The sequence below is a fragment of the Prionailurus viverrinus genome, chromosome B1 (assembly GCF_022837055.1).
Source record: "Prionailurus viverrinus isolate Anna chromosome B1, UM_Priviv_1.0, whole genome shotgun sequence".
Lineage (NCBI taxonomy): Eukaryota > Metazoa > Chordata > Mammalia > Carnivora > Felidae > Prionailurus > Prionailurus viverrinus.
Window position 1 is genome coordinate 185,688,429 of NC_062564.1, and position 19,986 is coordinate 185,708,414.

The window sequence follows — 19,986 nt, forward strand, 5'->3', positions numbered from 1 at the left end:
AGAGCGGCTGCACCAGTTTGCATTCCCACCAGCAGTGCAAGAGGGTTCCCCTTTCTCCACATCCTCACCAGCATCTATAGTCTCCTGATTTGTTCATTTTGGCCATTCTGGCGTGAGGTGATATCTGAGTGTGGTTTTGATTTGTATTTCCCTGATGAGGAGCGACGTAGAGCATCTTTTCATGTGCCTGTGGCCATGTGCATTTGCTTTAGTGTCCATTAGGAAACCAAAAAATAGGACTCACACACCAAACCCGAGATTTCACAGATATTGCCACTTAGGAGGAAGCGAAAGTGGGTGGTGATGTGAATGAACTGATTGCCCACGTTGCGGGGAGATGAAGCAAACATTTTAAAGGGGAGGTGCCAATACCTGAGGTTTGGGAAAATCTCATTTAATCCTTACAACAACCCTGTGAAAATGGCATCTTCCCATTCCTGAGATAGAAGGCCGTGGGTCACCAAGGTTAAATAACTTGCCTCTGGTCACAGAGCCCTGAAGGAGGGGACAGGGTTAGCTCTCCGTCTGGCCTGGCTCCTGCCCTAGCAAAGCTTCCGCGCTGACTTCGTCTCCCTCTCTGGATGGTTGAAGCTTCTTGGAAGTAGGAACACACGTCTGTCGTCCGTGCATCGGGTGCCCAAGGCGCCTCCCGACGCAGCAGAATTTCCTAAGGTTCTGTGGAAGGAAGAAATGACTGCCTGAACGACTGGCATATGGTTTGCAAGATACAGCATTTTCATTCACTTCTCCCAACACTCCTGTGAAGAAAGGTTTATTAGCCCCCTTTCCTGCTTCCCAGGTGAGGGCACCATGATCAGAGTCACGCCTTCAAGCTGGAGCATCGGAGAGGGACCACACTCACCAGGGTGCCACAGAGGCCCCAGACACCCAGCGGGGCAAGAAGGTGGGAGGTGGAGAGGGAAAGAGGAAAAAAATGATCTAGGTCCTACCCTGCACATCCGAGGCAGGTGACCTCTCGCCTTGAGCACTTTTTCCCCTTTCCAAGCTCAGAGCTCAGCAGACCAGAGTCATAAGAACTTCCTGTCCTTGGTCAGCACTGACAGTCACTTGGGACTTAGATAAGATATTAAGAGACGAAGCCTTGTGCTTGAGCAAGGGGACACTCCTGGGGCAAATTCAGTTTCCCAGTTGACACACTTCCTGGGGGTCATTTGAGGTTTCCTTTTGTTTATTGCATTTTCTTACTTGTGACCACACAGTGTAAACCTAAGGTCAAAAATTAGGTGGAGGGATAAATATACACGTATTTTATCATGTTAACAAATTCTTATATGTGACTATATAATTATAAATACATAATAGAAATAAATATATAGCATATATAATTGCACATAATTTTCTTTATCTATATTTCTTTTCACCCAGAAATGACTAACATTGGTGTGTGTAGACAAGGGAAGGAGGAGGAGGAAGAGGAGAGGAGGGAAGGGAGGGAGTGAAGGAAGGAAGATGAGAAGGTCTAGCAAGTTGTGTTTAAAAAGAGTCTTCATTTTTGTACTTTGCTGGGGGCAGAGATCTTATAAACTTTTTTTTTTAAGTTTACTTATTTATTTTGAGAGAGAGAGAGAGTACAAGCAGGGGAGAGGCAGAGAGAGAGAGAGAGGGAGGGAGGGAGAGAATCCCAAGCAGGCTCTGCACTGTCAGCACAGAGCCTGACGCGGGGCTTGAATGCACAGACTGAGAGATCACAACCTCAGCCGAAATCAAGAGTCGGACTCTTAACTGACTGAGCCACCCAGGCCCCCCCGGCAGAGGTCTTATAAATATGATTTGAGGATCATCTGCATCAGAGTTACTTGGGGGATTTTCTAAACATGCAGATTCCAGGACTTCACCCCACTGAATTGTCATCACGGGCACGGGGTCTGGTGCTATTCTTTGGACTGGTCCTGCAGAGTTGAAAACATTCCTGCAGTAAGCAACCCACAGAAGTCATCCAAGAAATAAGGGACTGCAGGGGACCGCTTTCTGTGGAGAAGAACATTATGTTTATGCCAAGGCCTAGCCTGGACACTGCAATGTTGAAAAAAGAGCTGCACCATTCTGCCCGGTGAAGGTCGAGCGTGCCCGCCTTGGCTTGCTAAGGTGTTCATTGATTGGGGGCTTCCTCTATGGACACCGCGGGCAGAGGGAGTTGGAGGTCCCTGGCTTTAGGGGGAAGGAGAAATGAATGGAGACTGAGGTCTGCGAGGAAGGAGCTGGCTGAGCCCCAGGGGGGTAAGCCAAGGAGAAAGCCGGACCAGAAGGCCCTCCAGGTGATCCTATGTGGTTCAGGGACGGAATTGAGATTAAAGTTTTTCTTCTTTCACTGTCCACCCAATGGCATTTTCACATTTTCAGGAAAGCCTGGGACCTTAAACAGCTGGTCTTGGCGCTTTGGAGACATAAATGAAAGGGTAAGGTGGCACCAAATTAGTAAGCAGTGATGCGCTGAGCAGGAGTTTTGGATAGGAGACAGAAGGTGCAGTTCAGGGAAAGACAAGGACAACCCATCACGACCAGAGGTGCAAGCCCTCCAAGAGACCCTCGGAAGTTAACAGGAGCGGGGCGCCTAGGTGGCTCAGTCAGTGAAGCGTTCTACTCTTGATTTCAGCTCAGGGTACGATCTCATAGTTCGTGAGTTCAAGCCCTGCATCGGGCTGTGCACTGACAGTGCAGAGCCTCCTTGGGATTCTCTTTCTCCCTCTCTCTCTTTGCCCCTCCCCCACTTGCACTTTCTTTCTCTCTCTGAAAATAAATAAACATTAAAAAAAAAACAAAGAAGAAGAAGTTAACGGGAGTGAGCGAGAGTTCCTGTTACCCTGGACAGAGGGTGAATTTTATTTCATGGAAGTGAGACCCAAAATAACCTTCCATGCTGTTCCGCCATCTTGGCTCCTCCCCCCAAAAGAGGGTGAATTTTAAAGGAAATGTCTGGAAAATGTAGTGACTTTTTGTATACACTCACACGTAAACACGCACACACACACACACACACACACACACACACACACAATCTCTTTTTCCCTGTCTCCAAATTGACACTAGGAAACCAGAAGTAAAAAATAAAGTTGGCCAGAAGAGACTCATTCTTGCCCTGGGCTGGGACCAGGTCTCACTAAGCCATGAGAAGGCTTAGGGCCCAGAAGCCCATCATCTTGCTTTCTGGGATTGAGGACTTCACCCAGTTGGGAAAATGTTATCACGCCGCATGCTGTCCTCTGCTTTTATAGCCGTCTAATTGCCGGCAGGTTTCAGCCTGACTCACTGAGGAATTTGATCTGCAATATACTGAGAGACAGTCACCTTCATCTCTGGATGAACAGAGACATATTCCAGGAAGTAGGATTTTCTAAGAAGTCCTTGAAAGAGGAGGGTGTGCACCTTGGTTTCAAGTCATTCCTTTCCCAACATTCCCCTCCCGACACCACAAACTTCCCACAGTTCCTTCTCGGGCCCGCGCTCTCTCTCTCTCTCTCTCTCTCTCTCTAGGAACTTTTATCTTCGTTGTTATTTACCTTTTCCTGATTGTAAAATTTAGCTGATGCTAAATCGAAAGTTTAAGAAACTATTTAAAAAGTTGCTCACTGTCTCTACTAAAATTTAGTAAAGATTATATGGTATATATCATTTTGATTCCTGGGGCACCTGGGTGGCTCAGCCGATTAGGTGACAGACTCCAGGTCAGGTCATGATCTCGCAGTGTGTGGGTTCCAGCCCGCATTGGGCTCTGTGCTGACAGCTCAGAGCCTGGAGTCTGCTTTGGATTCTGTGTCTCCCAATCTCTCTGTCCCTCCCATGCTCAGGTGCGCTCTCTCTCTACCTCTCTCTCTCTCTCTCTCTCTCTCAAAAATAAATAAACATTAATTTTGATTCCTTCTCTTTTCACATTTCTTCCCAGGTTTATTCCTGGATAGCTAAGAACGTTGGTACTATTGTAAATGGGAATTTTTTTCCTCTTGCATTATTTAGGAATGGCTAAAACTTCTGGAATAATGGTAAATAATTGTGGCAGTAACTTGAATCTGTCTTTCTCCTGATTTTAATGGGAGTGCCTTTACTGTGTCACTTTTAAGTATGATGTCGACTCTCGTTTATACCAGTCAGATGTTGGGTGTTGAGACAGAGTTTTTTACCATGAAAAAGAAAGCGTATTGTTTTAATTTATTTTTTTTTAAATTTTCTGACCATTTTAGGTTTTCTTTTTCTTTTCCTTTTAACTTACATCCAAATTAGTTAGCATATAGTGCAATAATGATTTCAGGAGTAGATTCCTTAGTGCCCCTTACCCATTTAGCCCATCTCCCCTCCCACAACCCCTCCAGTAACCCTCAGTTCGTTCTCCATATTTATGAGTCTCCTCTGTTCTGTCCCCCGCCCTGTTTTTGTATTATTTTTGTTTCCCTTCCCTTATGTTTATGTTTTGTCTCTTAAAGTCCTCATATGAGTGAAGTCATATGATTTTTGTCTTTCTCTGACTGACTAATTTCACTTAGCATAATACCCTCCAGTTCCATCCACATAGTTGCAAATGGCCAGATTTCATTCTTTTTGATTGCCGAGTAATACTCCATTGTATATATATACCACATCATCTTTATCCACTCATCCATCAGTGGACATTTGGGCTCTTTCCATACTTTGGCTATTGTTGATAGTGCTGCTATAAACATGGGGGTGCATGTGTCCCTTCGAAACAGCACACCTGTATCGCTTGGATAAATGCCTAGTAGTGCAATTGCTGGGTCGTAGGGTAGTTCTATTTTTAGTTTTTTGAGGAACCTCCATACTGCTTTCCAGAGTGGCTGCACCAGCTTGCATTCCCAAGAAAGCATATTTTTTAAAATCAAAGTTTACTATTTGAAAATAAATCAGAAATGGACATTGAAATTTATCAAAGTTTTCAACAGTATCTTTCAAGAAGACAGTGATGTGAATTTTATGAGTAGATTTTTCATATAAAACCTTCCTTATATTTCTGATGTAACATCACTCGATACTTCATTTACTACTGGGCTTATTTACTGGAATTTTTATTTAACATTTTTGTTTTAATAGACATAAGTAAAAGGCATCTATACTTTTTTTTAAAAAACTTTGTTTCTGTAAGCCTTATAAACTGAATTGTGACACATATCCATAGTGGCCGGTCCCTTGTCCTAGAATAAGCTCTTTATCATGAGAATTATCTATTCTTTGAAAGTCTTTTTTTAAAAGAGTTTTCTCTTATAATCACAGCCCAGCATTTTTGTGAAGGCAATCAACTTTTCCTTCATATTATTGGATTGTTTAGATTATTATCCATTTCTTAAAAAAAATAAAAAAAATTATTATCCATTTCTTGATTCAAGTTTGGTAATTTACATTTTACTGGAGAATCATACTTTTTGTGAGGATTTTCAAATGTGTTGCTGAGTTGCACACAGAATTTAAAAATTTTTGTATCTGTAATTTTCTCCACTTCTCAGTACAAATGGAGAAATTTAAAATGGCAGGACCTAAGGTCCAGTGGACCTGAGTTCAAATCTCCATTTTCCCTATGAGGAGCTTCCTTAGATAAGTTGTTGGCTCCTGACATGGAGAAAATGAAAAATAGAGATAATAGAACTTTGTACCTCACAAGGAAACATGGAGGTGAAAGAGGGCAGGTAAGGTGCTTAGCATAATGGCTAGAACATGGAAATATTCAGTAAATGTGGGCTGTTTTTATGTATCTAATACTGGATGTTTGTGGGGTTTTTTCACATTTTTTCTTTATATTAGCAAAACATTACCTATTTTATTGTTTTTTAAAAATCTAAGACTGTTGGGGCACCTGGGTGGCTTAGTCGGTTGAGCGCCAACTTCGGCTCAGGTCATGATCTCACACTCCGTGAGTTCGAGCCCTGCGTCAGGCTCTGTGCTGACAGCTCAGAGCCTGGAGCCTGCTTCAGATCCTGTGTCTCCCTCTCTGCCCCTTTCCCACTTGTGCTCTGTCTGTCTGTCTGTCTCTCTCTCTCTCTCACAAGTAATAATAATAATAAATAAAAATCTAAGACTGTTTACTTCTACTTTGCAATGAAAAAAATTTTTTCTGTTATTTTCATAGGGCTGAGTCTTGTTGATTATAGTTGTGTTATTAAATTAGAGAGTGCTCTGAATAATTTGTGCTTTGGGGAATTTATTGAAATTTTCTTTGTTGAACAATATATAATCACTTTCAAAGTGACCTATAAGTCCTAGAAAAGTGTTATGTTTGTAGAAAAAGGGAATACAATATTAATCTATTAAATTGACTTTATTGATTATATCATTCAGACTTTCTATCCCAATGCTATTCAATAGAAATATACTGTAGAAAACATATGGGATTTAAAATTTTCTAGCAGCCGTGTTCAAAAGTAAAAAGAAATAGGTGAAATTAATTTTAATTAGCATATTTATGTAGCTCCCTATATCCAAAATATTATCATTTCAACATGTAGTCAATATAAAGTATCTTAATGAAATATTTTATATTTTTCTCGACTCAGTCTTCAAGTCAATGTACCCTTTATATTTACAGCACATCTCAATTCGGATGCTAAGCTGTCATCAGGAACACTTGATCTATGTTTAGATTCCATAAAATTTACAGTTGAAAAAATAGATTCACATACTTGTGTTGTTCTCAACATCCTTAAAAATTTGCCAATAGTGAATCAAGTATCATTTTTAAAAGTTACATTAAAATTAAGTAAAATTAAATCCAATTAAAAATTCAGTTTCCCAGTTCCACTAGCCACATTTCAAATACTCAGCAGCCACACACAGTTACATCTCTGCGATACTGGGCAATGCAGTTTTATATCTTCATTCATTTCTGCCTGCTAGACCTGTCCAATAAAAATGTATTAAAATGTCCAACTACTTTTAAGGAATTCTTGTTAATTTTTTTTTTTTTTACATGTGATAATGGTATTTGGGTATGTTTTTTTTTTAATTTTATTGAGATATAACTAACATAACATTATATTAGCTTCAGGTATACAACTTAATGATTTGAATGTATGTATTGTGAAACTATGATCACTATAAATCTGTTAACATTTGTCACCATGTGAGTATTTTTATTTTTTTATTTTTTATTTTATTATTATTTTTTTAATTTTTTTAACGTTTATTTATTTATTTATTTATTTATTTATTTATTTTTTTATTTTTGGGACAGAGAGAGACAGAGCATGAACGGGGGAGGGGCAGAGAGAGAGGGAGACACAGAATTGGAAACAGGCTCCAGGCTCCGAGCCATCAGCCCAGAGCCTGACGCGGGGCTCGAACTCACGGACCGCGAGATCGTGACCTGGCTGAAGTCGGACGCTTAACCGACTGCGCCACCCAGGCGCCCCAACGTTTATTTATTTTTAAGACAGAGAGAGACAGAGCATGAATGGGGGAGGGTCAGAGAGAGGGAGACACAGAATCCAAAACAGGCTCCAGGCTCCGAGCTGTCAGCACAGAGCCTGATGCGGGGCTCGAACTCACGGACCACGAGATCGTGACCTGAGCCGAAGTCGGCTGCTCAACCGACTGAGCCACCCAGGCGCCCCACCATGTGAGTATTTTTAAAATGGCTTTTTAATGTTTATTTTCGAGACAGAGAGAGACAGAGCACGAGCGGGGGAGGGGTAGAGAGACAGAGAGAGAGACACAGAATCCGAAGCAGGCTCCAGGCTCTGAGCTGTCAGCACAGAGCCCGATGTGGGGCTCAAACTCACGAGCCATGAGATCATGACGTGAGCTGAAGTCGGACGCTCAGCCAACCGAGCCACGCAGGCACCCTTTCCGTGTGACTGCTTTTTAAAGCATTCCTATCTTTTACAAGGACATGTTGAAATATTTATGAATAAAATGATCGGATCTTTGAGCCTGGTTTTCAAAGCAATATAGAGAAAGCGGAAGTAGGTTTTGGTGTAAGTGGAAAACTACTGGCCCTGAGTTGGTAACTGTCGAAACTTAGGTGCACAGGTACATGGGGGGTCGTTATGCTTTTCTGTTTACTTTTTTATATGTTTGAAATTTTTCAAAATAAAAAGATAAAATTCTTTTAAAATTTGGATGGCACCGTTTCCACTTATCAATTCCTTCTATCAAAATTTCCAGTATGTTGTTGTATGTATTTCAATCCTATTATTTTGTTATTCTTATAACTGAAAAATTGAATTTATATGACTAGTTATATATAAACAGTATGCGACTTTATTTCTTTTCTCTCTGTTCTTTTTTTTTTAATGTTTATTTTTGAGAACAGAAGGAGACAGAGCATGAGCAGGGGAGGGGCAGAGAGAGAGAGAGGAAGACACAGAGCCGAAGTTAGAAGCTTAACCGACTGAGCCGCCCAGGCCCCCCTTCTCTCTGGTCTATTAAAGTTTTTCAGTGGGAAGTTCTTTGCTTCCTCATAAAAATTCAGAATTTTTCTAGTCACTCTCAGGTGAAAAAAAAAATAAAAGCCTTAGGGTCACTTTAAGTCACAAATTTAGTGTGGTGGTTAAAGATGGCTACAAATTCTCTGCCATTCTTCCTGTGGACTGGCGGAGTCTATTCGTCCCCCCTTAATTGGGACTGCCCTTGCTTTGACCAATGGAATGCGGCAAACGTGATGCTGTGTAACTTCTGAAGCTAAGCTTCAAGAGCCTCACAGCCTCTTTCTCACTCTTGGTACACTCCCTTTTTTAATCCAGTCGCCATGCTCTGTGAAGCCTATACTGCATGCAGCGGCCACATGAAAGAGAACCAAGGCGCCTGGTCGACAGTTCCAGCTGAGCTCCCAGCCGGCAGCTATGTGAAGGAGCCATCTTGGACATCATTCAACTGGCTGTCAGCGTGGAGTGGAGTTGTTTCTCAAATGCAGCCTTTTTGTCTGCTGCCACCGCCACTTTTTCTGAGACACAAGTCAGGTAGCACCTGATCAAGTCCCCAGTTGCAGAGTGCTCCCGTCTTACTCTGAGGGGCTCGTTGACGCTTCCTCACTAGACCTGAGTAAGAGAGGCAGCATGCCCATGTTGGATTGATGTTGAGACAGAAACAGGTGGAAGTGGCGGGGAGCAGGAGCCAACGGTCACAGCCAACATTCCATAGCATCAGCCTGGTCTGTCACCAACTAAGCTTGCTTCTGCCCAAACTTCCTGCTCTGTTTTGTTTGTGTGTTTTTAAAGAAAAGATGTCTTCCTTCCACCACACCTAGATTCTTAGTATCTTCCTTTTATCTTGGGGAGCAAAAGTGAGGGTGTTAGGAAGATCAAGGGAGGAACAAGCTTCCCTCTTTCCAGACAGAACGGCGGAGGCCACGGGTAAGATCATGGCAAGGGGTGCAAATGGTTCTCTGAGTAAAGCTTCCCTGTTGGCTACTCGGGACTAAAACTTCAGAGGGAAGAAAAGTGAGACTTTCTCCCCCCCACCAGTAAATCTCAAGGTTCTCACCTGGTTCTGAAGTGGCGTGTGGTGAGAACATGTTGCTCCTTTTCCCTCGGCCCTGGATGTTTGGGCAGTGACTTGTTGGCTTTGATTTGGGTTGTGTCCCACACATACTTCACTGGGTGGTGGGGAGCCAAACCCAGGGCACCTGTGAGGACGAGGGAGTTTGGCCTTGGGAGGTTGATACAGAAAGTGGTACATATTCAGCACATGTTTATCGCCTTGGATAAGACTTGAGTCCCAGACCCTTTATTCCTTATTTCTAGACTGTCCCACCTCCTCTCTCTAAGCTTCTTCATTCCACAATGGCTTGATACTTCAACTCCAATATAACTATAACCTGTCCTATAATCTGGAGATCATTGAGTCACAAGGCAGCATGGTTCATCAGATGGGACACTGGGCTCTGTATTCAAACCTATCATCCTGAACCACCAGCTAAGTTCTCTGAATCTGCTTCACTAAATGTGCATAAATAACTCCTGTCTCTTAAGGCTCCAGTGACAGTCAATGAGGTGATGCATAGGAAAACACCTATCTAGGGGTCTCAAGCGCTGTTAGTTGTGGAAGGTGGCCTTCCAACTCCATCTATGGTGTTAGTGGGGACCCTCAACTGCCCTGGAACCTCCATGGCAGTCACAATCTGGGCCTCCCAGTTATCTGATGGGTCAGTCTGGGAGAAGAAATGGACCATGCTCAGCTTTAGAACACACAGGGTCCCATTCAGTTTGGTCAGCTGTGGTAGTAATCTCAGGGCTCTCTTTGCCGCATTGGGGAGGCCTGCAGTATTCTGCCTGTGACTGGCTAAGCAATTGGTTCAATTCAATAGTGGAATGTTAAGAAGCTTTCTCCCACCCCTGAAGAGATAAAAGCCTCCCTAGTAATAAAATGGATATTTTCACCTCCATTAGTTAGTCTTCTATGTCTTCTTTTTCAATTGATTCCAAATTTTTCAATCGATTCCAAATTCTGTAAGGAAATAAAAAAACGTTATTTTATTATTTACTGACTCCCTAAGACTTCAGTCAAGCCTTCTTTAGAATGTAAAACTGCAACCTCAATATCACCAGCAGATCCCAGATCCCCTTTGGAGCTTATGTAATTAAATTGAGCCAAATGCAAAGGCGTAATTTTACTAGCCGACAGGTGTAATTTATACTCTATTCACAGGCCATACATTAGCCAGTACCTGAGGATGATTTTTTCTGCTAATATGACACACCAGTGACATTAAGCTGAAACTAAAAATTAAATAATGCACCCTGGCGGACCTGTAGATCTGCTCCGACCACTCTAGGCAACAGGAGATTTATTCTCTCAAGGAATTAAGCCAAAGAAGTGATGATCAGAAGGACAGGTGGTAGGAAATGTGATGCAGGAGAAAACATTAGACTTAAGTAAAATGCTGTGCTTTGAACAGTTGGTTCTGTATCAGTTATCTAGTGCTGTGTAACAAACAACATCAAAACTTAGTGCCTTATAAATGACCACCATTTTATTTGCTCACACTATAGCCCAGTAATTTGGGATGGGCTTTCTTGGGCTGTGAGGATAAAGTAAACTTCCATACATGCATGGACACAAAAATTTCATTTCCTTTGTACCCTTTCTCGGGTAATTCACGCAAACTAGAGAGTAAAATAATAAAATATGAACTTGAGAAAACAGGGTTTCAATCCAAAGAGCATGGCAAACTACAGATGACAGACAACTATTCAAAAAGCAGACAAAACACTCTTCTATACTGGATCAAGAGGATAAGGGTTAAAAAAAAAAAAAAAAAAAGAAAAAAAAAAGATAAAGATAAAGAAAGAAACCAAAAGGTTGTCACACGCTTTGAAGCAATTGGGAAAAAAATATTTATGACATCACTGATGAAAGAAATTAAAGAAAGAAAATAATGTTCTGCATGATCATAATACTGTAAATCATATTAATCGTAATAATGTGAATATTGACTACTGATTTTGAAAATAGGTGGTGGTGGGGGGAGTGTTAGATAAACCTCATTTAGTAAAGAACAGGTGAATAGATACATAAAGAAAACCCATTACAATCATCTGATGGTTATGGACCAAAATACCAGAAGAGAGCGTCCAAGGAGTGGGAAAGGTTGTTTCTGGAAAACCAGACGGGAGGAGTATGGGGAAGGCTGGAGCCAATGACAAGGGCAACTTGTGAACTCTCTACACCTATTGGATATTTAACCTTAGACAAAAATAATGTCAAAACCTGGTTGGGACTAGGAAGGGAGCCTCTCCATAGAAAACAGCAAACGGTTTCCGAAATGCTAAGTGCTCTTTGCATCCTGTCTCCTGGCTGCAGACTCTTAGTGTAGTCTTCCAAGTGGCTCAGGTCCATTTGGAAGTGAGTCACATGACACCTGTCCACCTCATCCTGATAATGAATCCAAGGCCCGTTCTGGCCTCTGTGTCTTGGGTCGATAGCAGCTTTTGTGGCTTGGCATTTCACTGTGGAAACACTCAGAGGAGGAAAATGCACACAAGCATCAGAAGTGGATCTGGTACAGCTATCATGTTACGTCCCTTATAGTTGGAGGCATGACTGTATATACCAAACACAGTAACCAACCGTGGGCTAAATATTTACATACGTTACCTAGTTTTAATCATCTTAAGAAGCCATGCGTTACCGTCCCCATAGTCCAAGTGAGGACACTGACATTGAGGAATGTTAACAGTTTAGCTAGTAAATGACGTAGACCGGAGTGGGACCCAGCTCCCCAAGCAATCCCAACCCTGAATTTATTGTCACTCTCTAGCACCAACTCAGCTCTCTGCCCGTGCTCCAGCTGTCCTAGAGAGATGCTACCAATTTATAGTCCTTCTGCACACATTTCTTAATTTAAATCAACTTTCTCTGAACACCGTGACTGGCATGGGGTGGTGAGCATGGCCAGCTTTGCGAGCATGCAGTCACATGGCACCCCACACTGAGAAGGGAAATACTCTGCCATCAGGGTCCTGAAAATCTTAATCTTGGGGCGCCTGGGTGGCGCAGTCGGTTAAGCGTCCGACTTCAGCCAGGTCACGATCTCGCGGTCCGTGAGTTCGAGCCCCGCGTCAGGCTCTGGGCTGATGGCTCAGAGCCTGGAGCCTGTTTCCGATTCTGTGTCTCCCTCTCTCTCTGCCCCTCCCCCGTTCATGCTCTGTCTCTGTCCGAAAAATAAATAAACGTTGAAAAAAAAAATGAAAAAAAAAGAAAATCTTAATCTTCATTTTGTAAGCGAAGTCCTATGGGGCAATGGAGCGCGGGAGTGAGCGGGATGGGCAGGACACGTGTCCACGGTCCCCCGCACCCCACTAACACAGAGTATTGGCCGTGCCCCAGGAAGACAGAACTCTGGTAGATCCACAGCAAGCCTAAGGGCAGCAAGGCTCAATGTCAACTACAGGTGCGTGATATCTGCAACCGAGTACCCGGGGGTACTGACAGCCTCGGGAGGACCTGCTTCCCATTCAAACCAGAACTTTCTTCGAACACAGCAAAAGAAAGGACTGAGGAACCCCACCTCCACCTTTTTCACTCGTGTTACTTGCCTGTGTTAGCCGCCCACTTAGGCTGGAGTGATGAGATAGAAGGAAAGGTCAGCTCCTCGTACGTCTCTTCTTTTCACTGCCTCCTTACTCATCAGTAAGGTACGGTATTGGCAGAATGTGCATCTGTCAAGAAGAGACAGGAAAAATGAGTTTTATGCATCATTCTTGCTGTTGTGGCAGGACAGACGACACATGTATGCGCTACAAAATAGGAGTTGTGTAATTTCAGCAGTCCCCCATGTGAGTTAGAAGCTCTTATGTTTACATTTAAAACTGACATTGCATAACGTAAGGATGAACCATAAAATTGATGCTAACAATTTAAATTTATTTAAACTGTAACTTAGCATAGCGCTACACGAAACAGAACAAACTGAGGGGTTGATGGGGTGGGGGGCAGGGGAGAGGTGAAAACGGGTGATGGGCATTGAGGAGGGCACTTGTTGGGAGGAGCACTGGGTGTTGCATGTAAGTGATGAATCATGGGAATCTACCCCCAAGACCAAGAGCACGCTGTATACAATGTACGTTAGCCAACTTGACAATAAATTATATTAAAAAAAAAAAAAACGGAGGGAAATTCTGACATACGCTACAACATGGATGAACTTGAGGGCATTATGCTAAGTGAAATAAAGCAATTGCAAAAAGAAAAAAAAGATAGCACTACACAGCAACATTTTAAAAAGCCCTAAGTCAAGAGAGAGACCATTGAAGGAAAGCTTTATATTTAGTACCTTATAATGGCCTTTTCCCTCTGCTTCCTGAACAAGGGACCCTACAAATTACCTGGTGATGGGGAGGTGGGTAGTGATGTTAACTGAGGAAAGAGACCCCACATTTTCAGGAACTAGATCCAGGAAGCCTCTGTTTCTCTGTAATTGAAAACAGCGCACTCCTTTGGGGTTTGATTGTCTCCTTTATTGCTCTCTTCCCACAACCAGTAAAAAAAAAAAAAAAAAAAAAACAAATCAAGGCTGGTACAAGGATCCAATTAAAAAAAAAAAATCGGTGTGCAAAGAGGGCCACAGCCCTGCCCAGGTTTCACTTACATATTTACAGGGGGTGTGGCATGTGCGCAGCTACAGAAACACGTTGAAAAGACGGCGGTATAAAATATACAAAGGTGCTCTTTCTTTATATTTCATAGTAGAACCCGGCCTCATTTCCCAATGAGAGCACTATAAAACACAAATCACACTACCACCTATATAACTTATGAAAAATGCTGTGCACCCGTGCGACTATAAATACAGAGTATAAATGGTTCTGTCTCGGAACCAGTATCTACATGGGTAAGGGTCAGGGGAGGGCTCAGTCTGGTATCCCGACCTGCTAAGAGAAGAATAAGCCAAGAGGGGGGCGAACCGGGTCTTGGAGTGTGGCTGCACTGAATCCCCTTCCCCAGACTCCGTTGAAGCTCTCTCCCTCTCCGGGGTGGCCTGGGATTGCTCAGGGTGAGAAGCAGCGGAGGGAGGAGGTATAAACACAAGAGGCCGCTCTGGAAGGCACAGAGAAGGTATCTGAGGCAAGAGAGAGGACACCCCTCGGACCCACAGCCACGCACGGACCTCTACTTCTACCTGATGACCACTGTTCTGTGGGAAGTCCAGCCACGCCTGGTTTCTGCCCTCTGAGAAAAGTGGGGATCTCCACAGGCAGGGAGAGAGGGCAGAAAAGTCAAAGCTCACCTATCTATGGGAACGTGAGAGAAGTTTTGGAAAGCGTTTCTGGCTTGGATGGATGAATGGACTCAGCGACGCAGAGGGGCCGCCTTATCTTCCTCCAGAAGACTCATCGGGGATGATTTTATCAGACCAAGAGAGCGGCGCTAGGCTTTGGCCGCAACTGTCAATTTGGCTTCCAAAGTAGCCAAATCAAGAAGAGCCCTAGGTCCTTTTAGCAGACAAACCGTCTCCCCACCCCAGCCCCTCCAGGTCTCGCCATTCCCTGGCTCATCCTCCAACTGCTCAGCTCAGGAACAGAACACTCTCTTCTCAGAAAGGTGGAGCCAACAGGTGGGCCAAAGTGCACCCCGAACCTCTCTCTCGGTAGCTCAGATGCAGCTCCCGCCCTGAAAACTCGGACAAGGACACAGCAGGGAAGCTCAGATCGGCCAGAACTGCCCAGGTGAGGTCCCCCTAACAAGGAGTTTGGGGAGCTCCGCGAAGGGGAAAGACGCACCCCTGTGGTCTTCAAGTCTCCAAACAATGACACTATTTCCCCCTCCACATGGGTCCGGTCTGGGCCAAGGACCCCCGGGGGCGACTGATCTTGGCTGAAGCAAGTCTTTGGTAAAAGAGAGAGCTGTCTGAGCTTAACCGCAATAACATACACTTAACATAGGCATCTTTGAGAACCTTCCGTCAATCCCTTCCCTCGAGGCTCTTCCTTTGGAAGAAGATGGTTTGAGTCTGAAAGTAGGTCGTGTGGACCCACCCTGCTGTTGCAGGGGGTGGGCGAGTGTGACCGTCTCCAGCCATTGTCTTTCATCGTCTTTTGGGGTTGCTCTGCCAGTTCCCGCGAGCGGGAGCCCAGTTTGGGGGGAGGCGGGTGCGGTGGGGAGGGGGGAGGGGGGCGGGCTGAGATGAAGCCACTGTGCGGGCTGATACACCGGGACAAAGGGGGTCAGGGTGGGGGCTGATGTCAACTCCACTTCTCAGCAGGGAAGGCGTCCCGGCCGGGCAGAGAAGGGCCCGCGGAGCCATGGGGGAGGTGGCTCCCCTTCCCACCTCCAGGAAGCCCCTACAAGGCTGTGCTGCTGGAGGTGACCTCTGTGTCCGGGCCATCCACCTGAGACCTGGGGACGCCGTCCTGGGCCTCTGTGCTCATGGCCATGTTATCAAAGGCCTTGGGGGCCTTGATGGGCGTATCCTGCTCCTCCTCCAGGATCCGGCAGCACCCGCTGCAGCGGCAGCAGGCCGGGCAGCCGCACAGCAGGCAGCAGGCGCGGCAGCAGACCCGGCAGCAGAAGCAGCAGCGCGTCTGGCAACAGCCGGTGAGCAGGAAGATCAGTTCGTCCCAGGGCTTCAGCGAGTGCATCCACAGCGGCAGGAAGTCCCAGCTCTGGAGCTTTCTGGGCAGGATGCGCGGGTAGCGGGACTGCAGGAACCTGAGGACCACCACCAGGAGGATCACGAGGATGATGGGCGCCCCCACGCCCACCAGCACCGGCCAGCCCGCCAGCGAGAGGCCAAACACGGCCAGCGGGGTCAGGAAGAAGAAGAAGATCAGGTAGAAGATGGCAAACCAGCGGTACTTGGCGGAGATGTTGCCCAGCCCCTTGGCCAGGCGGATGGGCAGGCGGGTGAATGGGATTGGGTACCACAGCAGGATGCCCGAGATGTTGAAGAAAAAGTGGCACAGGGCGATCTGAAACACAAGAGGTTGGACAGGTGCATGGGTGTTGTGCGCGGTGGAGTTCGGTGGGGGGGGGGGGGGGGGGGGAGGGAAGGGTCATCTAGCAGCCATCCTGAGTCAGGGGTCTTCCCTGTCCTCACAGGGCTATTCAGAAAGGGGCCAGCATTACCTGAGGACCGCGTGTGTGTGTGTGTGTGTGTGTGTGTGTGTGAGTGTCGGGGGAGCGCAAGGGAGGTGACCAAATGAATCTGTTTTCAGGACCTCAACTCCTGAAGGCCAAATCTAATAATGAACTTCATTAATATGCCTGCCGCTACCCAAGGTCTTGACCCTGCTGTTTCCAGCTGAGCAGTTAAGAGCTGGTGCGGCCAAAGGAGAGGCTTGCTGGAGAGCTGGCTTCCTTGGCTCAATGGCCCCATTCTATGGAGGGGAGAGAGATGATTACAGTTAATAAAAATAATAGCACCAGCAGCTGATTTTAGTGCCTCCTAAATGTAGGAGGCAACCGTTCTAAGCACTTGATGTGGATTACCACAATCCTCAAAAAAATAGCCCATGACATGGCAAACCATCATTATCTCTATTTGATGGAGGAGGCGATTGAGGAAGAGCTTTGACTCTTCCCAAAGTCACACGGGTTGGAGATGGTAGAGGTGGGATTCACACCCAAGTAGCCTGGCTCCAGAGGCCACACACACTTGGCCACTTTCCTGTGTGCCCAGGCATCACGCTAGGGGCTTTGGACCTGCCTGTCCAATACGTTAGCCACCAGCCACGTGTGGCAAATGAGCACTTGAGACGTGGCTCGCCCACGTTGAGATGTGCTGTCAGTGTAAAATACAGAGTTGATTTCAAAATCTTAATCAAAAAATATAAAACATCACCAATTTTTAAATCAATTACATGTGCAATGATAAGGAGTTAAATCAAATATATTATTAAAATTGATGTCCCCGTTTTGCTTTAAAAAAATGCGGCTCTTGGGGCGCCTGGGTGGCGCAGTCGGTTAAGCGTCCGACTTCAGCCAGGTCACGATCTCGCGGTCCGTGAGTTCGAGCCTCGCGCCGGGCTCTGGGCTGATGGCTCGGAGCCTGGAGCCTGCTTCCGATTCTGTGTCTCCCTCTCTCTCTGCCCCTCCCCCGCTCATGCTCTGTCTCTCTCTGTCCCAAAATAAATAAACGTTGAAAAAAAAAAAATTTAAAAATGCGGCTCTATTGAGGAGGGCACCTTTTGGGATGAGCACTGGGTGTTGTATGGAAAGCAATTTGACGATAAATTTCATATATTGAAAAAAAATGCGGCTCCTGAAAATTTCAAATTACGTGGGCGGCTCAAATTGATATTCTACACTCAGATTTCTGTTGGACAGCCTGGCTTTAGACAGAGCCTCATCAGATCCTTAGAATAATCTTAGTGAGATCTGGTTCACAGTTTTCAGATGAGGGAATTGATGTTCAAAGTTCAGGTCACCTGTCTAAGGTCATTTAGCGTGTAAAGGCGGGACAAGAATTCAAATGCCAAAGGTCTTCTTGCCCAAGATCACTTAGTCGATCGGGGCAAGGCAGGTCCTCCTGATTCTTCTCGATTCCAGGTCCAGAACAGAGGTCACCTCCTAATATCCAGGCAGAGTCCCCCAAGAGGGGGGCGAGGAGATGGGAAGTGGTGTCTCTATGCTCCTTGAATACCCTTTCCATCTCCATCAAAGTGGTTACCGCGCCTCTGTTTAACAAGCACCAGTGGTGGGGGTCTCTCACTGCCTCTCTCAGGAACAGAGAGACACGTCTCAGATCTGTCTTCCTGTGGCTTCTCCTCACATCACAGTTTTGAACACAGAGAAAAACTTGGCTCTTGTTCACAAACCGTCGGCTTGCAAGACCACGAATGGGGCTGCATCTCACCAGAGCCCCTGCCCCACAGAACATTTCCTAACCTGCAGCGAGCTCCTGAGAGTATTGCCTGGGCTGGCTAAGGCGGCCAGAATGGCGGTGGTGGTGGTGCCGATGTTGGAGCCGAGCGTGAGTGGATATGCCCTCTCAATGGTGATCACACCAATACCTGGCAGGAAAATACAAAAACTATAGTATCAGCCTCAGGGGATGATGGGAGACGGTAATAGGGGAAAAGCCAGGGAGAAACTCACCAATCAGTGGGGTCATAGCAGATGTGAACACAGAGCTGCTCTGCACGATGAAGGTCATACCTGCTCCCACAAGGATGGCCAGGTAGCCAGTCAGCCAGGCAAAAGGAAAGGGAAAATCTAGAAGACAGAAGGAAAAGAGATCTGTCACAGGCCTGCTAAAGAAGGCAGGGGTTGGAGGCCCAGCTGGCACCTCCACAGGACCTGGGGTGGGTGGGGGGGGGGATGGTCTGAGCTAGAGGGTCAGGCTGTACGGAAGCCTCCTCACCCCACACCACGGTCGGAAATTACAAACTGGATTTTCAGAATCCTTTCACCTTGCATATTCGGATGGTGGAACCAAGGATGTTGGCATGTGTCACAGAAACAAACAAACAAACACATATTCACTGAAATCCAGAAGTAGAAATGCTGAACCCACATGTTATGGAGTGGATGTCTTGTTTCCCCCAAATTAATGTTGAAACCGAAATCCCCAGTGTGAGTGTATCAGGAACGGGAGCCTTTGGGAGGTAATTAGATCATCAGGGTGGAGTCCTCATGAATGACGCATTAGTGCCCTTACACAAGAAGAGGGAGCGTGTTTCCTCTGTACTCTTTCTGTGTGAGGGCACAGCGGCCACCTGAAAATCAGGGAGTGGGACGTCACCAAAGCCCAACTATGCTGGCATCCTAACGCCGGACTTCCCAGCCCCCAGGACTGTGAGATATAAACGTCTCTTGTTTAAGCCACCCCAGTCTAGGATAATTTGTTAGAGCAGCGGAACTAAGACACCACCCAAACAACCACCTTCCTCCCACAAAGCATTTGAGCCTCCTTCCTTCTGCCTGTCCTGGTCTCCCCAGGCTGCGGATCCTCCACCTTTGTGGCATTGCCTGGAAGCAGTGCCGCGGCTCAGAAGTCCTACACACCGGTCCCTCGGCACAGGATCAAGACCTGCACATCCAGCAGGCACCCAGAGTCACCCAGCTCAGCCGCATGACAACCTTGTGACAACCCTGGGAGGCAGACCATTCTCGGCCCCATTTCCCTGAGGTTTCATGGGGAGGCAACGTCCTCAGCTTTGCACCCTCCCGGGGGCCAGGATGCCATCAGCAAGAGAACTGGCTGCCTCAAGATGCTGATGTATTATCCAGACCCACATTTTCTTCCCAAGAGTGGAGAGAAGTAGGGAGCAGGGAGGGCATCTGTTACCCTTTTCCTATGGGATCCTGACAAGACCCGAGAGTCCTGGGCATAGGAAACCTGCCAGGAAGGAAGGCCTATCTCACAGATCGCTGCATTTGAGCCAGCTCTTCCGCAGGACCTTGCAACTATGTGATAGAAGCTTGTGCCCACTCCCCAGCCTCCACCCAAGACACCAAGGGAGATTTCAAGGGCAAAAGGCATCTTAACTTCTTCAGCTTGTCAGACCCAAGAGAGAAACTCCATGCAGGAGTTTATTTAACAAGAGGCCATTGCTAAATTAAAATATAAAGGAGCCCCCCCCACCGACT

General features: G+C 45.9%; 1 protein-coding gene and 1 long non-coding RNA gene across 5 annotated transcripts in view; both read right to left on the bottom strand.

Annotated features, from left to right (window-relative positions):
* Window positions 1-122: 122 nt before the first annotated feature.
* On the bottom strand, window positions 123-11,784 carry LOC125164427 (uncharacterized). The gene is made up of 4 exons (XR_007151760.1): window positions 11,665-11,784; window positions 10,335-10,401; window positions 9,439-9,580; window positions 123-675 (listed from the first exon to the last, which is right to left on the bottom strand). It is a non-coding gene; the product is annotated as an uncharacterized LOC125164427 (long non-coding RNA).
* A 972-nt stretch (window positions 11,785-12,756) lies between these two features.
* Window positions 12,757-19,986, bottom strand: part of SLC34A2 (solute carrier family 34 member 2) — a 46,457-nt gene continuing 39,227 nt past the window's right edge. For 3 of the 4 annotated variants that reach the window (XM_047857135.1, XM_047857133.1, XM_047857134.1), the window contains exons 11-13: window positions 18,493-18,609; window positions 18,283-18,407; window positions 13,385-16,364 (exon numbers count right to left, since the gene is read on the bottom strand). In XM_047857135.1, the coding sequence (XP_047713091.1) occupies window positions 15,738-16,364; window positions 18,283-18,407; window positions 18,493-18,609 (869 nt within the window). In that variant the 3' untranslated portion in view covers window positions 13,385-15,737. Of the gene's footprint in view, window positions 13,116-13,384; window positions 16,365-18,282; window positions 18,408-18,492; window positions 18,610-19,986 lie in introns of those variants that run through there. The other variant, XR_007151759.1, reaches the window with a different exon arrangement.